The sequence below is a fragment of the Crinia signifera genome, chromosome 4 (genome assembly GCF_055691185.1).
Source record: "Crinia signifera chromosome 4, ASM5569118v1, whole genome shotgun sequence".
NCBI lineage: Eukaryota > Metazoa > Chordata > Amphibia > Anura > Myobatrachidae > Crinia > Crinia signifera.
This window is the reverse complement of record NC_139220.1, coordinates 234,563,462-234,587,143: the sequence shown is the minus strand read 5'-3', so window position 1 is coordinate 234,587,143 and position 23,682 is coordinate 234,563,462. Positions and strand designations below refer to the sequence as shown.

Below are 23,682 nucleotides of genomic sequence, written 5' to 3'. Positions count from 1 at the left end.
GGGGGACAGAAATGCTCTTTTGCTTCGTAGAGAAGCATTCTGGATCCACAAGTTGGATACCATTATGCCCCGAGGCCTAAATGACATGATGCCATTATCATGTCTACTTGCTAGATAATTCGAAATTAGTATTAAATTGTGACTTGGTTTGCTTTACTAGCTTATGCCCATTTTTTGTTCTCCCGCAGCTGTATTGATTAATTTTTCATATTTATTAACATGTCGCTTATGTCGACTATCTTGACTTAACATGCACTTTTTAGCTATGTTTGCACAGTGTACGAGTAGATATATAACCATGTATCTTTTGAACTGATTAAGTACATTATAGTATTAATATGTTTGTTATTCATTTTGTCCTTTGTATGCTTTTTTTAAATTTCACAGACCCCGTCACCTTGGCAACCAGACGCTAGGAGGATCTCGACGTGATTGGGTCACTGATGTGCGCCAGCGTGGGTGCAGGGCGCTGACACAGTGACGTCATCGGGATGCCGTGCAGCGTGGATGGACGCCAAGGCGGCGCTATGTGCACAGGGTGGGGATATAAGGTAAGATTATTGCATTTGTAAATTGTAATCTGAGGAAATTCCACTAGGAATGAAACGTTATTACTGATCCCAGACTTCGTGTGATTTCTTGCTACGAGTGCCGCACATTGTGTATGCTATTACTTCCCTATTCGTGAGGGCACCGGGCGCAGCAACGTTTGGAGAGTGAGTGCCGGACTGTCTGTATTCTATATATATATATATATATATATATATATATATATATATATATATATATATATATATATATATATATATATAAATAATACTGGCAGAAGAGGAAAGGTATGAAAATAATTGTAGTTTTCATAGCTGCATGAGAAAAAAAGGATTATTATTGCGGGTTAAAGAAGAAAGCTTTTGTCAACAAAAACCACGTTAGTTGGCTAAGCGTTACCGAACCACACCCAAACAGCACAAATCCCCTCCTAAGGCTTGGCACATTATAGAAAACTATCCCTCTGCCAGTATGTCATAATGTTCTGCATCCAACTGGAATATGTTTTCTGGGTAACAGCAGATCTATAAACTACAACAAAGAAAGGGTCTTTTAACACCAATACCTTGAAGACCTTTTAGCAGTAAAAAAACAAAAACAACAAAACAATGGGTGAAATTTAATGGGACAATAGATTCAGAAAGTGAGAGATTTGGGAAGAAATCTCCAGGTTTTTTAAAGCGCCAATCATTTATACTTTAAAATCAAACTGGTTTTGCACTGTAAATGATTGCCGCTTTAAAAAACTGGAGATTTCTTACCAAATCTCTCACTTTCTGAATCTATCATCCTATTAAATTTCCCCCCAAGAACAACCCCTAAAACCTGCCTGCAGAGAAATGTGACACTGACACCTGGTAACAACACTGACCAGACCCATTTGTCCCATGGAGAAGAATCTTCTATTCAGGCCACTAACATTTCCCAAACAATTTTTCTCTTCACTCCTTCCTTCTAATAATATGTAGCACTTAGGTATTTTGCTATATTTATGGGAATGTTCACACGTCACTACTTGTAAAAGGAATTTACAGCTTCCCTTGCTGAAGGCCTATGAATAGCAAAAACAGACTATTATTTATCGGCACTCTGTACATACGGATATAGCCTTTCTACAGAAAACATGTATACACTGTTTTACTACACATAAATGTAGAAGTATAAATATAGTGTAGGAAATGTGCTTATATCTCTGATTACGGCCAATCTACGTTACAAAGGGGTACGACTGTGATTGTCCGTGATCAGCCTGAAAATATGAACCGATATTTTGCGCATCTCTCACAGAGCTGTTAGCATTTCTAGCTGATATTTGTGCGCATCTCTCATAGAGTTGGCACTCAAAGGGTAATGGGTAATGGGTTTTGTAGTACAATTACATGACCCAGCAACAGGGACGTGCAGTCAGAGGAGGCAGAGGAGGCAGTGCTTCCCCTGTCATTTTGTTTCAAAATAATACAAAGAATATACCTATGACACATATTCTGTGTCATAAGTATTTTCTTTAGATTATTTTACTACATTTAATTATTTAACCTAGTTTGGGAGGCACCGATAAGCGTGCCTCCCACAAAGAATGTCAAGGGGAAGAAGCGGGGGGAGGGGCTAAGCTGTTGGCTAAAAAGGCCATTAAAAATAATGCCAAAAGCGGCACTTCTAGAAGTGCCTAATTGACAGGGGCTGCTGTGATTGGACAGCAGATCCAGCTGCTGTCCAATCACAGCAGCCCCTGTCATTTAAGCGTGACAGTGTCACTTCTGTTCCCCCCTCCCCTGCTCCCCTGTGCCCTGGCTCCCGAGTCCCGGTTCCCTGCCGCGCAATGTGTCCCTCTCCCCTGCCTGGTAAGTACAACTTAATGAAGGGGGACAGAGGTGGCGGCGGGGAATGGCGCTGGTGTCATCGGCGGCCAGGTGCGGGATGAGGGGTTGGCGGGGAGGACGGAGATGGCGGCGGGGAAAGTTTGCTGGCCGGCTGATGGAAGGGGGGCAGCAGGTGTCGGCTGCAGCCATTCACGAGGGCCGGGAGGGGGGGGGGGTGCGGTGATGGCTGTGACAGTGCCTCTCCATTCACAGCCACCACCGCACGTCACTGCCCAGCAAGCCTCCTCCACATGCTGGGACTTTGAGAACCACTACCCAAAGAACTGACCCACCCATAATAAAGTATAATATTATTGAACACTTCATACTTATATACTTACTTGTCTTCATCCTGTAGGTTCGGTCCTCTTCTCCAGTAGAAAATCCAAAGTGTACCAGTGGAAAAAATTATACTCACCATCCCTCCGGCACAGATCGCATCTTCTTCAGTCCATGTAGACATCCATGGGGTTAAAAAAACAAAACCGCAAAACACCCAAACCAGCAGACTAAGGAGCTGCAAGTGTGTTTACACTTGCAGTTAGTTCCTCCCCAAGAATGAAGGAAGCCCCAGCCAGCTATAGGGGAACTCCGCACCTGAAAGGCTGTGAAAGGCTCCATAGACGCGCATGTTATGAATTTAACCTATGCGTCTATGGCCGGTTCCCACCAACTTCATGTCTGAGGTCTAGAATTGAGAAAAAAATTATATATGTTTCTTTGAGGAACATTAATCTGTGTTAGAAAAAGAGTAGGAAGCAACATGTGTGTAGCCAGAGATTGCGACTACACATCACCAAGAACTGAATTTCCACTTAAGAAAAGTTAACCCCTTCCCGCCGCAGCCAGTTTTTGCCTTCCTGACAGAGCCCTTTTTTTCAAATCTGACAGGTATCACTTAAGTGGGGATAACTTTTTTTTGCTTTTACTTATCCCAGTGATTTTGAGATTGTTTTCTCGTGACACATTGTACTTCAAGTTAGTGGTAAATTTGGGTCCATACAGTCTGTGTTTTTTTGTGAAAAATACCAAAATGTCGGAAAAAAATGGAAAATTTAGCAATTTGCAAAATGTTAAATTTTCTGCTTGTGAGACAAATAATCATACCACTCAAAATAGTTAATAAACTAACATAGACCATATGTCTACTTTATGTTTCCATCATTATTTCAACTTCCTTTTAATTTTTTTGGACACTAGGAGGCTTACAATATGAATAGCAAATTCTCAAATTTTCAAGAAAATTTCAAACACTGATTTTTTTAGGGACCAGTTCAGTTCTGATGTGACTTTGAGGGACTTGTATGTGAGACACCCCCATAAATGATGCCATTTCAAAAACTGCACCCCTCACAGTATTCAAAACAGCATTTTTGAAGTTGGTTAACCCTTTAGGTGTTTCACAGGAATTAAAACAAAGAGTAGGTGAAATTTCAAAATTTCATTTTTTTTGCAGATTTGCAATTTTAATACATTTTTCTAAGGAACACAGTAGATTTTACTAGAGAAATGTGACTAAAAATTGATTCCCCCAATTCTTTTGTTTTCATAAATATCCTATATGTGGCCCTAGTGTGCACGTTGACCAAACCACAGGCTTCATAATAGAAGGAGCACCTACTTGATTTTGGAGCCTCCTTTTTATGAGATTATTTTTTAGGCACCATGTAGGTTTCTAGGCACCATAAGATGCTAAAAGTTAGGAACCCCCCCACAAGTGACCCCATTTTGCAAACTACACCCCTCAGGGAATTCATCTAGGGGTATAGTGTACATTTCAAACCCCCAGGGGTTTCACCAATTGTGGTACAACTGGGCAGTGAAAATGAAAAATTAATTTTTTTACACAAAAATGCAGTTCTGGCTCCAAATTTTTCATTTTCACAAGGAATGAAGGAGACAAAGCACCCCAAAATCTGTGCCCCAATTTCTCCCGAGTACGGCAATGCCTCATGTGTGACAAAAAATGGCAGGACTCAGAAGGGAAGGAGTGATATTTGGATTTTGCAGCACAGATTCTGGTGGAATGTTGGTGGGTGCTATGTCGCATTAGCAAGACCCCCGAAGCACCAATACAGTGGAACCCCCCCACAAGTGACCCCATTTTGCAAACTACACCCCTCTGGGAATTCATCTAGGGGTATAATGTACATTTCAAACCCCCAGGGGTTTCACCAATTTTGATACAACTGGGCAGTGAAAATGAAAAATTACATTTTTTTACACAAAAATGCAGTTCTGGCTCAAAATTTTTCATTTTCAGAAGGTATGAAGGAGAAAAAGCACCCCAAAATCTGTGCTTCAATTTCTCCCGAGTACGGCAATGCCTCACATGTGACCAAAAATACCAGTTGGGTGCATGGCAGGACTCAGAAGGGAAGGAGTGATTTTTGGATTTTGCGGCTCAGATTCTGGTGGAATGAATGGTGGGTGCTATGTGGCATTAGCAAGACCCCCGAAGCACGGTGAAATTATGAACCTAATAATCCATAGATGTGTGGTATATTTTAAAACACTCCTTTATACATAGGCCGGGTTTGTCGGGGCAAGTGTCACACTGGAAAATAATTTGCTTTCTTATTCCCTTTTTATAGCAAACTTTGCACCTTTTTTGTGTCCTGCCCTTTTTTCCAGTGGAGGGGATTTCATCAGGAAAATGCTGCCCTGGTACAATACGGGGGCCAGTACTAGAAGTACTGGGGCCCTCTGCCTGCTGGTTCCCAAATATTAGGCCCTTTATGACTTCCTCTTGAAAGTGCATAAATGTCCCCCTCTGGCTGGTAGAACGGAATAGCACGTAAGCGTTATACAGTGCCATCTGGATGATATACATGGCCAGCTTCTTGTACCAGATTTTTGTTTTCCGCAGGGCACTGTACGGCTTCAGTACCTGATCTGAAAGATCCACTCCGCCCATGTACTTATTGTAATCCAGGATACAATTAGGTTTTGAGGTGTGGGTACTGGTACCTCGTACAGGGACGGAGGTGGTACTGTCTCCGTGAATTGTTGTCAGTATAAGGACATCCCTCTTGTCCTTATATTTGACCAACAATATATTTTCGGTGCATATTCCCCTGCTTTCACCCCTTCTCATTACTTGGGCAATGTGCGTTTTTGGGAGGCCTCTTTGGTTCTTGCGCACAGTACCGCAAGCTGCTGTACCTCTTGAACCAAGGGCCTTAAACAGGGGGATGCTGGTGTAAAAGTTATCCACATAGAGGTGATAACCTTTATCCAGGAAGGGGTGCACTAAATCCCAGACAATTTTTCCACTAACACCTACGAGGGAGGGGGGGCATTCTGGCGGTTCAATTCTTGAATCCTTCCCTTCATATACCCTAAACCTGTGGGTGTACCCTGAGGTGCTTTCACACAGCTTATACATTTTTATGCCATACCTTGCCCTCTTACTGGGAAGGTACTGGCGGAATTTAACCCTTCCTTTAAAATGTATAAGGGACTCGTCTATGCAAATGAATTTATCTGGGATGTACATCTCTGGAAATTTGGCACTGAAATGATCAATGACCGGCCTGACTTTGAATAGCCGGTCAAAGGTGGGATCATCTCTGGGTGGGCACTGTGCATTATCGTTGTAATGCAAAAATTTAAGGATTAACTCAAAACGAGTCCGGGTCATGGCCATACGGTAAAGTGGGGTGCTGTACAGAACATCTGTACTCCAATATTGCCTAATTTCTGGCTTTTTTACTATGCCCATATGAAACACCAGACCCCAAAACGTCATCATCTCTACTGCATCTACAGGGGTCCACCTAGCAAATGATAACGTGGGGTTTTGAGCAATAAACTGCTGGGCATATAAATTAGTTTGGTCCACCATTAAATTTATAAAATCATCAGAGAAAAATAATTTGAAAATGTCAATTTCTCTGAGACCTGTGGAATCAAATTGGATTCCTGGGATGGCCAAAAACTCAGGAACCTGGGGCTCAAAATTGTCTGGTGGTGGGGTCCATACGAGATCAATTATTGGGGGGGGGGTCTCAGCTGCTCTACGGGGGCGTCTTTGAGGGGGTCCCTCATCACTAGAGGAGGAAGAGGAGCTTAAGATGAATCCTTCAAATTCCCCGCTTGCCTCACTGGCTGTGTCAGAGTCAGAGGCAAGCATGGCATATGCCTCCTCCGCTGAATACATTCTTCTGGATGACTGGGATGACATTTGGGATGACATTTGGGATGCCATTTTTATTTTTGTGTTTCTGGTAGTGAAATGTTTCAACACGTGTATAGTGTAGGGGGGGTACAAACTTTATTTCAATGTAGTATGTAGTGTGTAGTGTGTATGTAGTGCAGAAAAAAAAAAAAAAAAAGGTCCTGCGCCAAAAATTGAGCACAGATGTTGTTCAGTAACGTCCGTCACTGAACAGCGCTCAAAGGCAACAGGAATTTGATCAAAAAAATTTGATAAAAAAAAATTAAAAAAAGACCCCACAGCACCCTCAAAAAAAAAAAAAAAAAAGGTGATCAGTGATGCGACACTGATTACCAGTGAGGGGCAGCAGGTGCACAACCTTTGGTGCAACTGACAGTGCAACTGGCAGGTATATATAAAAAAAAAACCTCTGCACCCCCAAAAAGTTGCTGATCACCTCAGATATAGTGATCAGCACAAAAGGAGGGGGCAGCAGACACAAAATATAGCACTCTCTATCACTCTCTGTCACTCTCTCTCTATCTCTCTCTATCTCTCACTATCTATCACTATCTATCACTCTATGACACTGCAGCAGCAGCACTGACAGTTATATATATAAAAAAAAAACCCTGCACCCCCAAAAAGTTGCTGGGGGTGCACAAAAGGGGGGCAGCCGACACAAAATATAGCACTCTCTATCACTCTCTGTCACTATCTCTCTCTATCTATCACTCTATGACACTGCAGCAGCAGCACTGACAGTTATATATATAAAAAATAACCCCTGCACCCCCAAAAAGTTGCTGGGGGTGCACAAAAGGGGGGCAGCAGACACAAAATATAGCACTTTCTATCACTATCTCTCTCTATCTCTCTATCTCTCACTATCTATCACTCTATGACACTGCAGCAGCAGCACTGACAGGTATATATATAAAAAAAAACCCTGCGCCCCCAAAAAGTTGCTGATCAGTTAATTTATACTGATCAGCACAAAGGGGGGGGGGGGGCAGCAGTCAGTTGCACACGCAGTACAGCTGTATATATATAAAAAATATATAGCACAATCTGTCACTATCTCTCTATCTCTCTCTATCTCTCTCTATCTCTCTCTATATAACTCTATCACACTGCAGCAGCACAAAATATAGCACTCTCTGTCACTAGCCCTCTCTATCTCTCTCTATCTCTCTCTATCTATAACTCGAACACACTGCAGCAGCACAACACAGCACAGCACAACACAGGAAGTCACAAGATCCAGGAACGCTACAAGCAGTGATCAGGTAAGTGTTTGCAAGGATCAGGTCAGTATATCGCGGCAGATAGGCACGGTGACCGCACTGCACGCAATTCCAGACCGGAATGGCGTCTGCAGTGCAGTCACCGTTAGTTTAAATCACCCTCCATGGCTGTGATTGGTCCGTCGGACCGACGGACCAATCACGGCCTTTGGGGGCGGGTTGGGTGAGGTGGGGTGACACCAGTGTCACCCTTACACCCCGTGGTGATTGGTGCTGTACTTTACAGCACCAATCACCACCGATCCCTGTGTCACCGGCGAACGTTATTCGCCAGTGACACAGAAAACGCTGTAATTGGCTGTTCACACTGAACAGCCAATCACAGCGATCGCCGACGGGGGGGCGGCATCGCAGCCCCCCCTGGGCATGCAGGGACATGTCTGCTGTCAGGGACAGCAGACATGTTTAAACTGTCACCGCGTCTATAGACGCGGTGACAGTTAAATGGCATGACGTACATTTATGCCATGTGTCGGGAAGTACATCCCGGCCATGACGTAAATGTACGTCAAATGTCGGGAAGGGGTTAAACTCTCTAGTGCCTATGTAGCATAGGCACTAGAGAGTTTAACATTTCTTAAGTGGAAATTGCATATTACTATTTACTGTATTTTATGATTAACATAATTGTTTAATAAAAATCGTTAAAAGTGAAGTTTTACACAGTGCACCAAACTATCCCTTCATTTTAATTGATCAACTTGAGGACCTATCATCAAAATAAATTCCAAAGAAGAAAACATACAGTATCTAAGCTTTAGAAGGCTCTCACAACGCAGCAATAACACCTTCAATAGGGAATGGTCTCGTTTTATGTAAAACCCTTTTAATACCATTGGTGTCTGACTGTAGCATTCCTTTATACTGCAGAATTTATCAGCCTATGTAGCAGTATGCCTAACCAAATAAGGATGCCTCTCTGTTCATATTACCATCTCTTGATATCAATATAAAGATATACAACAAACTAGAAGTCAATTATGGGGATATTATTGGGGGATATTTGTCAACATTTGGAGACATACAGATAAAGGCCCTTATTGATATCTGATCACAGTACAAATTTGTTCTTAAAATGGACAAAACCATGTGCAATGCAGGGGGTGTAGGTCAGTTGGTCACCAGCAAGTTGTTAGACAGTCATAGGTCGACACCATTAGGTCGACATGCATTTCAGTCGACATGTGTCTAGGTCGACACGAGTCTAGGTCGATGCAAGTCTAGGTCGATGCGAGTCTAGGTCGACAGGGCCATTAGGTCGACATGGGTAAGGTCGAAAGTGAAAAAGTCGACATTTTTTTTTTGTATTTTTTTACCCTTCTGTCAACACGTGGCAACAGCTCCAGCTCCAATCAGCTTGTTTCTATCGCAGCCACCGAGTAGGTCCTGGACTACGCACAGACTGCACACAGCGGAAAAATTCATTCAATGGAGAGCATCTTGCAATTGGATTTGCAGCTAATCGCAGACCTATCATATTTTCGCAAGACATGCTAAGCAATTTGCATACTTACACAGGGCATTGCACTCTAGCAGGGCGGAGTATACCTGATTGCTGGCCTCCTAGCAGCCATGCCATCAAGTCTGAATTAGGCCCACAGCCTGTAAAATTATAGAAGTTGATTTGTTTGTACTTTATCTCAGCAATCGTTGATATATCTCACCTCATGTGAACGAGGAGGACCATTAGGCGCTGCGTAAAAGAAAAGTTTTCAAAATATTTTTTCCTAGCAGTATAAAAAAATACTTTTCTGCTATGTACCCAAAGGTGCAATGAGAGTGTATTATGGCCAGTGGCGTCTCCTACCTGTGAGTCGGAGGGGGGCTGTCCCCACCGCCAAATCTCCGCTGGTCCCCAGGTGTCCAGTCGTGGTACTGCACATGCACAAAGCCTTCCTACAGGGAGCCAGCTTTCTGCCTATCGTTGCCCCGTTGCCCGATCTAGCAGTCTTGGAAGGAGGGAACACCTCCCAATGGGACTGCCAGTCATGCAGGTGACTAGCAGGTAGCACCTCCAATAGGAAGCCATTGACAGTCACAGTGAAGCCATTGGATTTACAAATGCTGAGAAGGTGGCGATTTTTTCTACCATAGGTAAAATCCGCTACTAATTACGGCACATGTAACATATGTTGTCCTACATTCAAAGACACAACACTACGCAATCCTTCGGTAATTGTGCGCATCATTTGATTACGCAGAGAACATAAATAAATAGAAATATCATTCTTGGTTTGCAATTTTGTAAAGAAATACACACTAACATTGATGATATAACACTTGCATAATCATCTAGTAACACTTACACAAACAATTCTATACATACTGCAGCTATAATGCTGGGTACTCACCTATAAAATTGTCAACCCGATGGCCCAATCATCCGATGCAGGCCCAACAATTGTATAGGTGTGTAAGCAAGAGGTAAGTTGATAAACTGCTTAAAACACCCATTTGTAGACACTCATTTGTGGATTGGGAGGTTGCATTTATATGCAGTTTAATCTTTTGCAGTTCAAATTTTTTTTTATTCAAACAGTCTGATTTAAATGTTTCAATGAATTGTAATTTTTTTTTTTTTTATTAAAAAATGGTCTACCTTGAATGTTGAACAACGTTATTGTTCTTACATTGCAGTGGCTCACCACTGGATCTCCTACTAGCGCTAGGGCTGTTGAGCCTGACTAGAAGTTGGACTTGAAAGGGTTAATATTTAAGCTTCTGACCTCCTGAACCCATAGAAGTCTGCATATACTGAGCTAAGTGTAGCAGAGTATGTTTGGGGGGTCAAGCTGGGTACACACATCTTGGCTGATCGGGAGTGTTTAATCCCATCACCCAAGTGGTAACTGATAATTGCTTGCAAATTCAGAGACACTCATAGGCACAATTTCAAGCAAACACACAGGAAGAGACACAGCTTTTCTTGCACCACTAGATATTTCTTTTCATTTAGACACCACTATCAGGAGGACATATTATCATCATAATGGGGGCAGGACTACTTTATGACTGTGTTCCTGCAGAATTAGGTTGCCGCAACCACATCACTTTGCAACCCTGGATTGCTACGTGCATCACGACTCACTAGCTGCTCAACATTCCCGGAGATTAACGATTGCTCGTTAATAGGTTAGTGATTAATGCTGCGGATAGGTTTGATGAAACAACGCATTATAATATATTAATTTTGCCTGCAAAGTGCATTTTTATCATATCTGTAAATGAATGGATGCATCTAACTGCCCACAACTATAGTACACACAAGATCTTGCCGCTGGCAGCTATTGTTCAGTACAATGCAAGGATGTAGATGCTGAAATATGCGGTTTTCTTGTTGTGGTCAATAGAAGCTGTATTGTTTGTTGCTACAAAATGGGACACACACAAGCAGGCCTGCAATGAAGCCTCCAACGCAATTGAAATACACAGCCACTTACTAATTTGTAAAGCAATCGGAAGAAAAAAAATGTAGCGGATGCCCCTCGTTGGCCCTAACCCTGTTTTAGATTAGTAAGAAGAGTAAGTAGACCATATTTTCCCTGACAGCTAGCATCACTATGCTTGTACTCATGATTCAGATTCACAGCTGCTACGTGACATGTTGGAAGAAACTAGAGAGAAATAAAACAGACTACAATGTTTTCCCAATACGAGATCAGCAAATAATGTCATTTATCTTATTAACACTCACAATGACTGCGACTGCATGGGGTCACCATGCCTATGGTGGCACTGGTGGACAGTATCGACTCACTGTATTGTAGCTTTCCCACTTAAGCTGGCTACACACACGGAGATCCTGCATTTAAAAAGTGCAATACTGGTAGGTGATATGGGGGCCTTAAATGTCTGGTAAGCCGCATTGGGCAGTGTATACACTACTACGGCCGCCCGATGGACAATTCTTATGTTCCTTTACAAGGGAAGGAACACAGAACTGTCTGCTCCCTGGGGGCAGTGTGCTGAGATCATGGCCAATGCACTGTTATCGATCTCACAGTATATGCCTGCAATATAGATACTATCTGAGGCCACCAGATAAAATATCCGTGAATGCCCAGTATAAAACTTAATAAGCATGGTTTTCCACTGACAGTATCTTGTACAAATCCAATAAAATAATCTCGCCAATGATTTATCACTGATCACACCCAGTAAGGATTTTCCAGCTGTGAGACACAGCAAATTAAATCATGATGTTTTACAAACGGTTTGGAATGCTAAATACTAAGCTAAGCCTGCAGTAATTATTTTAACTACATATTGTATTCACAGGAGTAATCCAGAAAACAAAAACAGTTTGTGCATTCCCACCACGCAGGTCATTCACCCTCCCCAATTCATAGTTGGCCAGTATCTCCAGCCTTGTTTCTCGTTGCCCATTCACACTGCTATGCCGGGTCAGACCCAGGTCCTGCTCTTTCACAATAAACCCGGGTTTCCCGTAATACAGAGGACAACCCGGGTCGAACTGCTGGGTTGGTCGATCCGGATTATAAGTTTTGGCGCTTTCACACCGCACCTCGACCCGGGTCGACGTGTTTAGCAACCCGGCAATAACCCGGATCTGAGGTGCGGTGTGAAAGGGGTATACACTATCTCTCTGACTTTGGAGTAAGAAATGCTTTTTGATTCATGAATGTGCAGAAAGTGAGACCTGCTGAAATGTATTGCCAATAAAAGCAGGCGTTTGGTTATATGAGGAAGTGGTGTGAAAGGTTCAGTGCTGAAAAAACAAAAGTGCATGACAAAGATGGAACAGGACGTCCATCCATGTTTTGGGTTGGAGGTTTTCAATTATTCCCCCTATATTCCGAACCCTGCTTCAAATGGTTTTAACCGTTTCACTAAGCTCAAAGACCTCCTGAGCAGAAAACTGGAACTGATGAGTTGAAGCTTGTAGTAAACAATGGCAGAAGATTACAATAAGGGAATCTAAAGCTCATGGACAGATGTGATATATGCACACAATTTTGAATTACCGCAGGTATGCGTGCTCCCGATACCCACGTTATCCAATTAAAACAAAAGTGGTTGCTTTTTCCAGCGAAATCATGCAGGGCGAGAAAAAGATAAAAAAGGTTGGATACTTATCTGTGTGTTCTGGCTGTACAGATGGTCTCACTGTGGAGGTGGCTGCTGAGAGATGTAGTTCTCCCTGCTGCTGCCTCCAGATACACAAAAAGTTCACACACATGTAGTGTTCCTTCCTGCTAGGTTGATTTTGCAGGGCACTGGCACTGTAGGGAAAAAGCAAAAACGAAACTATTCGTTTAAGCTTTACATCGATGGTGGGAAACCATCTGGTTCTCCCCATCGATGGCAAAACTATTCGACATCGGCCATAAACCATTGATGATTTCTAATCATCGATGGTCATCCCTAGGTTGCGGTAGTCGCGGCTGTGCTGATATCCGCTCACATCAGAGGTCAGCACTGAGTGGCCTGTCAGCGCGGTGGGGGGCAGGATGTAGCTGGGAGAGCTGACATGCTGCTAAACTCAGAGCAGTGTGTCACCTCTCCAGCCACAAGCCGCCCCCCCCCCTGCGCTGATAGGCCGCTCACCTCCTCTGAAGAGAGCGGCTGTCAGCTGTTCCAGCCATGGGTGGGACTACTGGCGGTGCAAAGTACCGGGCCCTCTCTCCCTCACCCAGGAGGCACTGTACGCTCTCTCCCCCACCCAGGAGGCACTGCAACCTCCCTACAGTTTCAGGTCAGGGTTAGACATGCCAAATGCAACCATGCACAGTGTTGAGATTATGAATGTGTCCATATGTCGACATAATGTTGATGCAAACTCTCTGAATGTACGCATTTTGTACCCACCCATTGTTTGATAAAGTACATATACTGTACAAGTTAAACTACTTACTGTGCTATGTATTAAAACAAATACAGTGTGAGCTGTTCCAAGTGCCCCCTGCCCACCCCCACCCAACCGTAAATTACTGGGGGGAGGGAGATGCCTGACCGGTGATGGGGGCCCATTCGGGGGGGGGGGGGGGGCCGGGGGGGGGGTGGCCAGCACCCTGCCCTAAAAAAATCCTAGAGTGAGCACTACACATGCACAGGGGGGGGCGGGGGGTCACTGGGGTCTTACAAGCATTGTTACTGCAGAAGACCAGATCCAGAGGAAGAAGACAGCTCTTCAGAAGGTGAGTAATCCTTACATAGTATGAAAGAACGTCCACAAAGCACGTCTGTCGATCTGAACGCGCTAATCTCGGAAACCGCTGGACAAATTTTTGTGCAGTTTTCACTATTAAGTAGTGCAGTTCTCGAGGAAGGTTTAGGTATGTTCACCATTGGCCTATCCCATATGGGTAGGGTGACCAACTCATCCCTTTAATCCGGGACACATATTAATTACACAGGTTCTGTGGCAGTTTAGAACCAGGTGAAATGGAGTCTTGAGGTGTGGCAGTTTAAAACCAGGTGAAAGCCAGCCACAAAACCTGTGTAATTAATATGTGTCCCGGATTAAAGGGATGAGTTGGTCACCCTACATATGGGAGCCAAGGACTAATGATTTTAGTGACTGGACTCTCGCTCTCTGGCTGCTTCCAGCAATCAGTCTCTGGGAAAGGAAGCGGCGCTGCTGTAACTTACATCATACCACTATACTGTACTAGCGACCCACCGCTGCTTCTCACGCGTAAATATTTTCTAATAATGGCAATATACGCATGCAAAGCAGGAATGGGTCGCTAGTCAAGAACTAATTAAGCTAATTGGAAACCTCCAATTGCTTAATTAGTCAGGGGGAGGGGGTTTCCGCAGGAGTTTCAGAGCAATTCCCGTCCATTTTTCCTAGTAAAAATTAAACTTGTTCCTAGACTTGTTTTGGGGGAGTAAGTAAAAAGACAAAATGATCTCTCCTGCAATTGAATAGCAATACTCTATGCCGCAGGGTTTTTAAAATACATGCATAATTGAAAATGCCCCTTATGCTGGCCATACATCAGACCAACTTTCCTCCAACTAGTTGGATGGAATAAAAATCTGGTACTGGATGGAAGTAAATGTAATTTGTAATTCAACAATTTGCTCCAAAATCTGGAAACGGACAAAGGCCCTTATTCTGGTTCACCTGCAAAGGCAAATTCCTTCTCAAATGGACAAAACCATGTATGCTTCCGGTGGGCCAGATGTAACTTAAACAGAGAGAATTAGATTTGGGTGGGGTTTTACTTCAGTGAGATCTATATTGCAGTGTAGAACTAAAGCAGTCAGTATTTTCCCTGCACAGAAACAAAATAACTCACCTAAATCTAACTCTCTCTGCACATGTTACATCTGCCCCTCCCCCCCTGCAGTGTACATTGTTTTGTCCATTTGAGAAGGAATTTGCCATTGCGAGTGAACCAGAATAAGGGACAAAACTGTTAAGACAAAGTTACTTTAATTGAATCTGTTTGATTTAAACAATTTGACTGTATATTTTTGTCCATTTTCCTGGGTTTGTCATTTGCTCCCTTACAGTACAAGATTTTCAGTCTAACCAACCAACTAGTAGTTAGATTAAAGTTGATCTTCTAGTATATGGCCAGCATTAGTCTTCTTTTAAGAAAAAAAACAAAACGTTCCTTATTTTTTGGATAATCGGTATTTTATTTTTGTTAAATGTAGTCACAATATAGTTCAAACCACTCCACACCATTATTGTACATAGTCCTGTGACTAGATTTAAATTATGCTTATTGTACTTCCTATAAATGTGTGAATGTCAGCGCATGTACTTTTAAATGTGATGCAGGAAATTCCTGTTTCCTGGAATAAAATGTAATTGTATAAAAACTTCACTAGAAAAAAATATTCAGGGATCCATTGTATCACATGACGGAAGGATTACCATCAGAACATGACTGTGATATGATTTTACATTTCATAGACACTCAGCAATTTGGAGTCAAGCAATGAGCTATGAGGATATACATGCTATATGGCGTGTTGCAAGCTTTGAAGTACTGTTAATGTAGTTTTACACTTATGTGTAATGTAATTGTTATGTGTGAGTGATTAATATAGAGTCCATAAATGGCTGATTATTTTACAATCTCCTCGAAGATAAAAAATGAAAAAGATTATTTAACCACTTAAGTGGTATTCCCAGAAATCTTCTGCGCTGCTGCCACTGGCAACCCCAGAAGATTTCCCTGGGGACCGCCAGTGCTGATCGCGGTGCCTGGGAATCAGCATAATGCATTACACACTAGAGCCCGCCCCCCGGACACCAATTGGCCGGGGTAAGCTTAACTGTGTAATGCATTGTGCTGATTCCCGGGCAAATCGGCCAGGGAATCAGCAAATAGGGCAAGATGCACTAAGCTTCAAAAATGATAAAATGGAGAGTGATAAACAGCCAGCCAATCAGCCCTGGACTGCCATGTCGCAGACTGTGTTTAAAAAATGTCAGTCAAGAGCTGATTGGTTGGTTGTTTATCACTCTTGAAGCTAAGTGCATCTGGTACATAATCTGAAAAATAAATATATCACCTGTCCTCATCTCTCATCTGGCCATTGACCAACCAGCAAGTAAGCATGTACATGCGTATAGATGACTTCACATTCAGAGAATGGGGGGGGGGTATTTAATCTGGATTCCAAATGTCAGGGCGCAACCAACAGTCGGAATCACTGCCGGTTTCGTCAGCTTCTGACGTCAACACGACAATCTGTATTCAATATTCCGACGGTCGAACTGCCCTGGATTGTCGAAAACAGTTGTGTTTTATCGAAAAATGGCCGCGGATTTCACAACCCACAGTTTTTTCCAACACTACGGATTTGCTTCCATAGGGAAGTGAGTCCTGGCAGGGATTGAATACTGAACTTCCGATATTTCCACCTGTTGGAAATATCGACAGGGGCTGAATACCCCCAATATCATTCAGGAACTGAAATAAGTAATTTGTCAATTTTAGTCACATCATTTTCTATCTAGTATTCAGACCATATCCTGCTACCATATAGCAGTGTCACCGTACACCTGTAGAACTACCTGTGCTATACTTCTCATGTCAGTTATCGAATAAATACTAGACTTGCACATATAACAGTGCAATTTTAATACAACTGCAAATGCAATAATACAAATGCAATAATACAAAGACGCTTCGGCAAATAAGCCATCATTACAATTTTGATAAATGACTGTTGCCATGTTAAATCACTTCTACTAAGCTTTGTGTAATTACTGCAATCCATCATGTAACAGCCCAGATGATGACACTGATATATTGATCACCAATGCCAGTAAAATCCTAGTCAGTGAGAATGTATAGCCCGCCACCACTGCATTCATACTACACAATTCCCAAACAGCAGATGGTGCGATAATTAAATAGATCACTACAGAATATTTGTTGGATGCTTAAGGTTACCTTTCTTCAAACAGGCACCTTGTTCTGTATTACAGCTACGTATAGCATGTAGCAAAGTGAGCATGAACATATAGCACTGTGACAACAGTTCCTAGACAGGAGGAAGGTAGTAGTAGTAGTAGTAGTATATGGACCAGCCAGTCACCTTGCAAGCATCTACTGTGATTTAATGCACGATGCATCATTGTGTCTACATGCACTGATGCTACAGAGTAAACAATCAGCCCTTACCTGACTGGCTTTATGGAACTGCTTCTTTAGCCCTGCCACTGACATCCTGTCATCAACTCGTGGGGCCAGCAGCAAACAGCACGTTAGAAGCGATCGCTAGTAAATAAATACACGCAGCAGTGAGGAGCGGGCTGTCAGGGAGCCTAGTACCGTATTCACACACAGCGCGTCTAGCTCTAGCCCACAACGTCAGCCTGGCCAGCAGCTGCAGCAGCTCCCTCCCAGACTCGGCCGCTCCTCCTGACTAAAACAGCAATGATTATCACCAGACATGGCACGCCGAGGAACCGCCCCTGCCGCCTGATTGGACTTGCCTAGGCATGCAGATTGAGTGGGCGTAGACTAGAGGTGAGAGAGCGTTCTATACTCTATAGCGCGCGCTGTCTGTAGGGTGTAATCGGTAATGTGACTGTCAGTGTCTGTGGTTATTTAAGTTTATTCAAGTTTATGGTCTAGAATCAAAAGGTCGACAACTAATGGTCGACTTGGTCAAAAGGTCGTTATGGAGAAGTCTGACGTGTTTTTCATGTTTTTTTGGGTCTCTATGTCCACATAGGTTCGCATGGACAATGACCGTAATGTATGGCCTTCCCTCCCATGGCGAGCACATCGGGCACAGTGTCTTGCTGTATGCCCAGTGGATGGTGTCATGTGAACAAGTTCTTTAACCCCTTCACGACATTGCCTTTTAAGGTAATTTTTTTTTTTTTTCCTCCTTGCGTTCAAATAAGCGTAACTTTTTTAATTTTCCGGCTATATAGACACATGAGGGCTTTTTTTTTGCGGGACAAGTTGTACTTTGTAATGGTACCATTTACTATACCGTATAATATTCTGGGGAATCAGGAAATAATTCAATGTGGGGTAAAAAAAAAAAAAAACGCCATTGCACTTACGGTTTTTTTGGAGTTCATAGTTCGTTTAAAATGATGGGTTATCTTTATTCTATGGGTCGTTACGATTCTGGTGATACCAAACTTATATAGTTTTCGTTATGTTTTACCACTAAAAAAAAATCGCAACTTTTACGGTTTTTCTAATTTGCGTTGCGTCGCCATGTTCTGCGGCTTATAACTTTTTTATTTTTCCACCTACGGACCTGGGTGAGGGCTCATTTTTTGCGGGCTGAAGTGTACTTTTTAATTAATACCATTATGGGATATGGGCGACTTTCTGATCTCTTTTAGTTATTTTTTTTTGGGTACGCGATGCGACCAAAAAACGTAGTTTTGGCGTTGGGGATTATTTTCCGTTTACGCCTTTAACCGTGCGGGATAACTAATGTTATATTTTAATAGATCGGACTTTTAGGAACGCGGCGATACCAAATATGTTTATTTTTTTTATTTATTTTTATTTGGGAAATGGGGAAAGGGGGGTGATTTGAACTTTTAATATTTTTTTATTTTTTTTTATTTTTAAACTTTATTTTTTTTTTTTTTTTACTTTTACTACAAGGCCCCCTAGTGTACTTGACCACTAGGGGGCGCGATCGCCTGTACTAGGTTCAGCCATAGAGCTCTATGGCTGAACGTAGTGATTTTATGCACTTCCTATTACATCCTGCCTGAGGCAGGATGTAATAGGTATGCATACACGGCCAGCACAGGGGTCTACATTAGACCCCTGGCTACCATGGCAACCGATCGGCACCCTCCGATCTCGCTGCGGGGGGCCCCGATCGGCGCCGGAGGGGGGCGCCCCCCCTCCGATCAGCTATTTAAGCACTGCGGGCGCTTTGCCCGCGGTGCTTAAAGGGTTAAACGGCCACGATCGGCGAACTCGCGGCTCGTGGCCGTGATAGCAGGGACCTGGCTGTAATATACAGCCATTACCTGCTCTCTTTCAAGCCAGCTCACTCCGTGAGCTGGCTTGATTCCCCCGCAACCGACATATGACGTATATATACGTCATATGTCGTGAAGGGGTTAAAAAAAACAACAACACATCAACCATTGTAACGTCGACCTTTTGACATGTCGAACCTTTGACCATGTCAACATTTTGGCAGATGACATTTTGGCCATGTCCACCTTTTGACTGTCGGCCAATTGTTGTCGACCTTTTGATTGTCTACCTAGACACTGTAGATTTAATGCCTAGATACCTACATTCATGTTGCTTGTAAATGAACATCAAGGGTGAGATTTAATAGGATGAGAGATTCAGAAAGTGAGACATTTGGGAAGAAATCTCCAGGTTTTTTAAAGTGCCAATCATTTACACTTCAAAATCAAACTGGTTTTGTAGTGTAAATGATTGCCGCTTTAAAAAAACTGGAGATTTCTTACCAAATCTCTCACTTTCTGAATCTCTCATCCTATTACCGGTAAATCTCACCCAAACTTTTTACAGGGCTAATCTTTGTAAATTGGAATATCTTGGAGATGCTATTTTGATACACTCTCCCTGGGACTCTACTAATGACCCCTTTTACACCAAAATCTTGGGTCATACCCAGGATTTCTGACCCAGAAATTTGTTGGGTCTTCACTGACATGTTCCCGTTTCCACTGCCCTGCTTTCCCATTATTTTTTTTTTTCAGGGTTGACACCGTTTCCATTGAAACAGGAAACCCAGGAAAGCAGGGCAGCAGGCGGGTACCGGCAGGTGGGCTGGCTGTCAGGGGCAGGTGTGCACAGGCAGGTGGTCAGCCTCAGGCAGCCTCTCAGTGGCAGGTGGGCATGTAACCAGTGGACGGGCACCGCCAGGTGGGCAGCAGCTGCACAATGGCCAGCCTCCCCTGCCCGAGTCAAAAATCCTGGGAAGAGCTGTTTCCACTGCTTATAACCCAGGAAAGATTTGCTTAAAACCCTGCTCATTACACCTGTAAAAATCCTGAGTCACTTTACCTTACCACCATTTCCAGTGACATGTACAAAAACCCAGGATTTTGATGTCAGTGGAAAAGGGGTATTAGAGGACTGAAGACAAAATAACTGGGAATACCACTGTAAGAAGAACAATGCTCCATTCTACACAACATATCATTTCAGTTTCATGATAACAGCCTCTGTTTGTATAACTCTACAGAAGAACATTGTATAAGAGATACAATGGGTATTGCTATAGCTGCATTGGAGTAATAAATAATTAAATGTATTTTTTTGATATAGCATACTTTTTTATTCTACTAAGGCGGGGGGGGGGGGGGGGGGCAATAAGCAACCCTCCAGATGTTGCAGAACTACACATCCCATGCTGGAGGGCCACTTATTGTCCACCCGTGTACTAAGGTCTTGTACATCAGTAGGTAGGGGAGCTATACAATTCATGCTCTGGCAAAGAAAGTTATGATGTTTAACCCTTCATAGATACTTTCCTCCAAAGATGAATATCATCCTATGTGGATGCCTTTCTTCAACTGTATGTGGATGTGTATCTTCCTATATGGATGCCTTTCTTACTATGTGGATGCGTAACTTCCTATGCGGGTACATATCGTTTTTTTGAGGCTTCATATCGTCCAATGTGGCTGCGTATCGTACGATTTGGATACGTATCGTCCTATGTGGATGTGTATCGTCCGATGTGGATACATATCATCCTATGTGGATGTGTATCGTCCGATGTGGATACATATCATCCTATGTGGATGCTAACCTTCCTGTGTGAATATATGCTTTCCGATGTGGATGCCTACCTTCCGATGTAGATGCCTACCTTCCGATGTAAATGCCTACCCTCTGATGGTGCATCTGTGAGGCCACCTGTCAGCCAGTGATTTTTTTTTTTTTAAAGATACAGTATGGCCATTCCCAGAGCAGCGGCATAACCCTCCTCCTCTCTACCACACAAATGTTTAACAGTTCACTAATTACTAGAGACAGGATTATATGCAACAAAAAAAGCTCGAAATATGCATGCAAATATGCATGAAAAATACTTAAAATATGCATGAAAATCTTCAAAATATGCAAAATAAAAAATACAAAATATATAGTAATTTATGTTTTTTTATTTAAATCAGCATACAATTAGTAAGCAGTATATGACCAGCAGTAAAATATATATTTATAATGCCCCCAGCAGTAAAATGGATATAATACCCCCAGCAGTAAAATGGATATAATGCCCCCAGCAGAAAAATGGATATAATGCCCCCAGCAGTAAAATGGATATAATGCCCCCAGCAGATAAATTGATATAATGCCCCCAGCAGTAAAATGGATATAATGCCCCCAGCAGATAAATTAATATAATGCCCCCCAGCAGATAAATGGATATAATGCCCCCAGCAGATAAAAGGATATAATGCCCCCAGCAGATAAAAGGATATAATGCCCCCAGCAGATAAATGGATATAATGCCCCCAGCAGATAAATTGATATCATGCCCTCAGCAGATAAATTGATATAATGCCCCCAGCAGATAAACGGATATAATGCCCCCAGCAGATAAATTGATATAATGCCCCCAGCAGATAAATGGATATAATGCCCCCAGCAGATAAAGGGATATAATGCCCCCAGCAGATAAATTGATATAATGCCCCCAGCAGATAAATTTATATAATGCCCCCAGCAGATAAATTGATATAATGCCCCCAGCAGATAAAAGGATATAATGCCCCCAGCAGATAAATTGATATAATGCCCCCAGCAGATAAATGGATATAATGCCCCCAGCAGATAAATTGATATCATGCCCTCAGCAGATAAATTGATATAATGCCCCCAGCAGATAAACGGATATAATGCCCCCAGCAGATAAATTGATATAATGCCCCCAGCAGATAAATGGATATAATGCCCCCAGCAGATAAAGGGATATAATGCCCCCAGCAGATAAATTGATATAATGCCCCCAGCAGATAAATTTATATAATGCCCCCAGCAGATAAATTGATATAATACCCCAGCAGATAAATTGATATAATGCCCCCAGCAGATAAATTGATATCATGCCCTCAGCAGATAAATTGATATAATGCCCCTAGCAGATAAACGGATATAATGCCCCCAGCAGATAAATTGATATAATGCCCCCAGCAGATAAATGGATATAATGCCCCCAGCAGATAAAGGGATATAATGCCCCCAGCAGATAAATTGATATAATGCCCCCAGCAGATAAATTTATATAATGCCCCCAGCAGATAAATTGATATAATACCCCCAGCAGATAAATTGATATAATGCCCCAGCAGATAAATTGATATAATGCCCCCAGCAGATAAATTGATATAATACCCCCAGCAGATAAATTGATATAATGCCCCCAGCAGATAAATTGATATACAGTAATGCCCCAGCAGATAAATTGATATAATGCCCCCAGCAGTGACACAAATACTCTACTGCACTGTAAGTGCCAGTAACACTCACCGTTGGCCCACTCTCACTCTTGTGTGGTTGAGAACACTGAGAACACTAGTGTACACGGCTCCGGCTTCCAGCACCCGGCTTCCAGCACCCGCACGGCGCGCAATGCTTTCCCGCATGTCAGCAGAGGCGGGCAGCCTGTCAGCGCGGCGGGTGTGGGATGTAGCTGGAAGAGCTTACACACTGCACTGTTTAGCAGCTTATCAGCTCTTCCACCCACATCCCACCCCCCGCCGCGCTGACATGCCGCTCGCTCAATCCTTTCCTCTGATGGGCGCTTCTATCAGCCTATCAGAGGACTCGGCTTACAGATAGCAGAAAAACGGGCAGGAAGCTAGGGTAAATGCTAGGAGAATGGAGCCGACGCTCAGCGTTCCACCGGCAAACCTGTCAAAATATGCACAATCAGGACATTTAGGTGAAATATGCAATTACTACAGAAAATCGGACAAATATGCAAATGCATATGCAAATATGCAAATGCATATAATCCGGTCTCTACTAATTACCTAATGCTGCATATACCTTGCAGGTGCCCATCTTTATCCATTGTAACATATGTGAATGGGACAGGTCTTATCTGGGCTATAACAGTTTCTGGGTTCTACTGAGGAAGGGGTAGTAATATTTGTGATATTCAGGGTATTATGGTAATGAGTTGTTTGTCTGCTTGATAGAGGTTTTAGGTCTGTGTTCCGTCTCAGTGGGGGGAGGTGGTGTATTATGTGAAATGTGGAGGTTTGTGGTTTGTTACAGCAAGATCTGGGGGCCACAAGAATGCTTCCACACAGAAGTGATGTACTAATGTACCCACACATGAGGCTACTTCTAGAAATTTTTTCAGGGCCACTTTTAGTTCCCAATCC

The 23,682-nt window shown here is 42.9% G+C and overlaps 1 protein-coding gene across 2 annotated transcripts in view; it reads right to left on the bottom strand.

Moving 5' to 3' along the window:
* The window catches only part of SH3GL3 (SH3 domain containing GRB2 like 3, endophilin A3), a 116,968-nt gene extending 99,192 nt beyond the window's left edge, over positions 1 to 17,776 (bottom strand). The window contains exon 1 of one of the 2 annotated variants that reach the window (XR_014473501.1): positions 17,492 to 17,776. Coding sequence is in view for 1 of the 2 variants with exons in the window: in XM_083184012.1 (XP_083040138.1) it covers positions 17,492 to 17,536 (45 nt within the window). In the remaining variant the exon portion in view is untranslated. The remainder of the gene's footprint in view (positions 1 to 17,491) is intronic. The other variant, XM_083184012.1, reaches the window with a different exon arrangement.
* Positions 17,777 to 23,682: the final 5,906 nt, after the last annotated feature.